Source organism: Echinops telfairi, unplaced genomic scaffold, assembly GCF_000313985.2.
Source record: "Echinops telfairi isolate 266 unplaced genomic scaffold, ASM31398v2 ScPeMD7_7469;HRSCAF=8507_0, whole genome shotgun sequence".
In the NCBI taxonomy this organism is placed as follows: Eukaryota; Metazoa; Chordata; class Mammalia; order Afrosoricida; family Tenrecidae; genus Echinops; species Echinops telfairi.
This window is the reverse complement of record NW_022111372.1, coordinates 95,231,467-95,232,941: the sequence shown is the minus strand read 5'-3', so window position 1 is coordinate 95,232,941 and position 1,475 is coordinate 95,231,467. Positions and strand designations below refer to the sequence as shown.

General features: G+C 48.3%; 1 protein-coding gene across 1 annotated transcript in view; it reads left to right on the top strand.

Annotated features, from left to right (window-relative positions):
• Positions 1–357: 357 nt before the first annotated feature.
• The window catches only part of LOC101653286 (protocadherin alpha-13), a 2,474-nt gene continuing 1,356 nt past the window's right edge, over positions 358–1,475 (top strand). The window contains exon 1 of the mRNA XM_004697033.1: positions 358–1,471. Coding sequence (XP_004697090.1) covers positions 358–1,471 — 1,114 coding nt within the window. The remainder of the gene's footprint in view (positions 1,472–1,475) is intronic.

The window sequence follows — 1,475 nt, the reverse complement described above, 5'->3', positions numbered from 1 at the left end:
GAATACAGAATTGTATTCCATCAAAGGATTGTTTGTGGTGATGATAATCATTTGGAGAAATTTTGGATTTCAATTGATTCGATAAATTCAACCACAACAAAAGGAAGGATTTTAGTATTTGAAGAAATGAAACTGTTTACTGAAGGTAAATGCTGCATTTCTACATTTAGACACTTGAGGTCTCTCTTCGCTCAAAATCCTTTTACCAGGGCTGTCAGAGATTCACAAAACAGGGGGCGGAGTCTCATGTCAACGCCGGCCATTGTTGTTCAGAGTATGAGGCGCATGTAGAACAAGATTTTTGTGTTTTATCAAATAATCGACCAGTTTGCATATCGGAGCCTCACAACGGATGCTATGGTAACGTCTTTCAGGAAAGGCCCGGGAGCCCGGCGCCTGCTGCTCTCGCTTCTCTTTGCAACCTGGGAGGTGGGCAGCGGGCAGCTCCACTACTCGGTTCCCGAGGAGGCCAAGCACGGCACCTTCGTGGGCCGCATCGCGCAGGACCTGGGACTGGAGCTGGCGGAGCTGGTGCCGCGCCTGTTCCGCGTGGCGTCCAAGGGCCGCGGGGACCTTCTGGAGGTGAATCTGCAGAATGGCATTTTGTTTGTGAATTCTCGGATCGACCGCGAGGAGCTGTGCGGGCGGAGCGCGGCGTGCGGCATCCACCTGGAGGTGATCGTGGAGCAGCCGCTGCAGGTTTTCCATGTGGAGGTGGAGGTGAAGGACATTAACGACCACCCGCCCGTGTTTCCGTGGTCACAGAAAACAGTGTCCATTTCAGAATCTAGGCTGCCTGACTCTCGGTTTCCACTAGAGGGCGCGACGGACTCGGACATCGGCGCAAATGCTGTTCTAACCTACAGGCTCACTCCCAGTGATTACTTTTCACTGAACGTAATTTCGAAAAGCGATCAGAATAAATTGATAGTACTTGTATTAAAGAAATCCTTAGACAGAGAAGAAATCCGTGAGCACGCGTTGCTACTGACAGCCACAGATGGAGGCAAACCTGAACTCACAGGCAGCGTTAAACTGCTTATCAAGGTACTAGACGTCAATGACAACGCTCCTGAGTTTCAGCAATTGGTGTATGAAGTAAATCTTCGGGAAAACGCCATTAATTGGACATCTGTGATAACGTTAAATGCTTCAGATGTGGATGAAGGTCCCAACCAAGAGATTACCTATCATTTTAGCAATGATGTTTCTTCCAGGATAACAGAAATATTCACCATCATTTTGAATACTGGAGAGATAAGACTAAAGGGGAATTTAGATTATGAAGAAATCACTTCTTATGAAATCCTAGTGGAAGCAGTAGATAAGGGGCTTCCACAAATGAGAGGACACTGCACAGTCCTGGTGAATATCCTGGATATGAATGATAATGCCCCTGACGTGTCCGTAACTTCGCTGTCTTTGCCCATCAGAGAGGACGCTCCACAGGGCACCGTCATCGCCCTGCTCAGCGT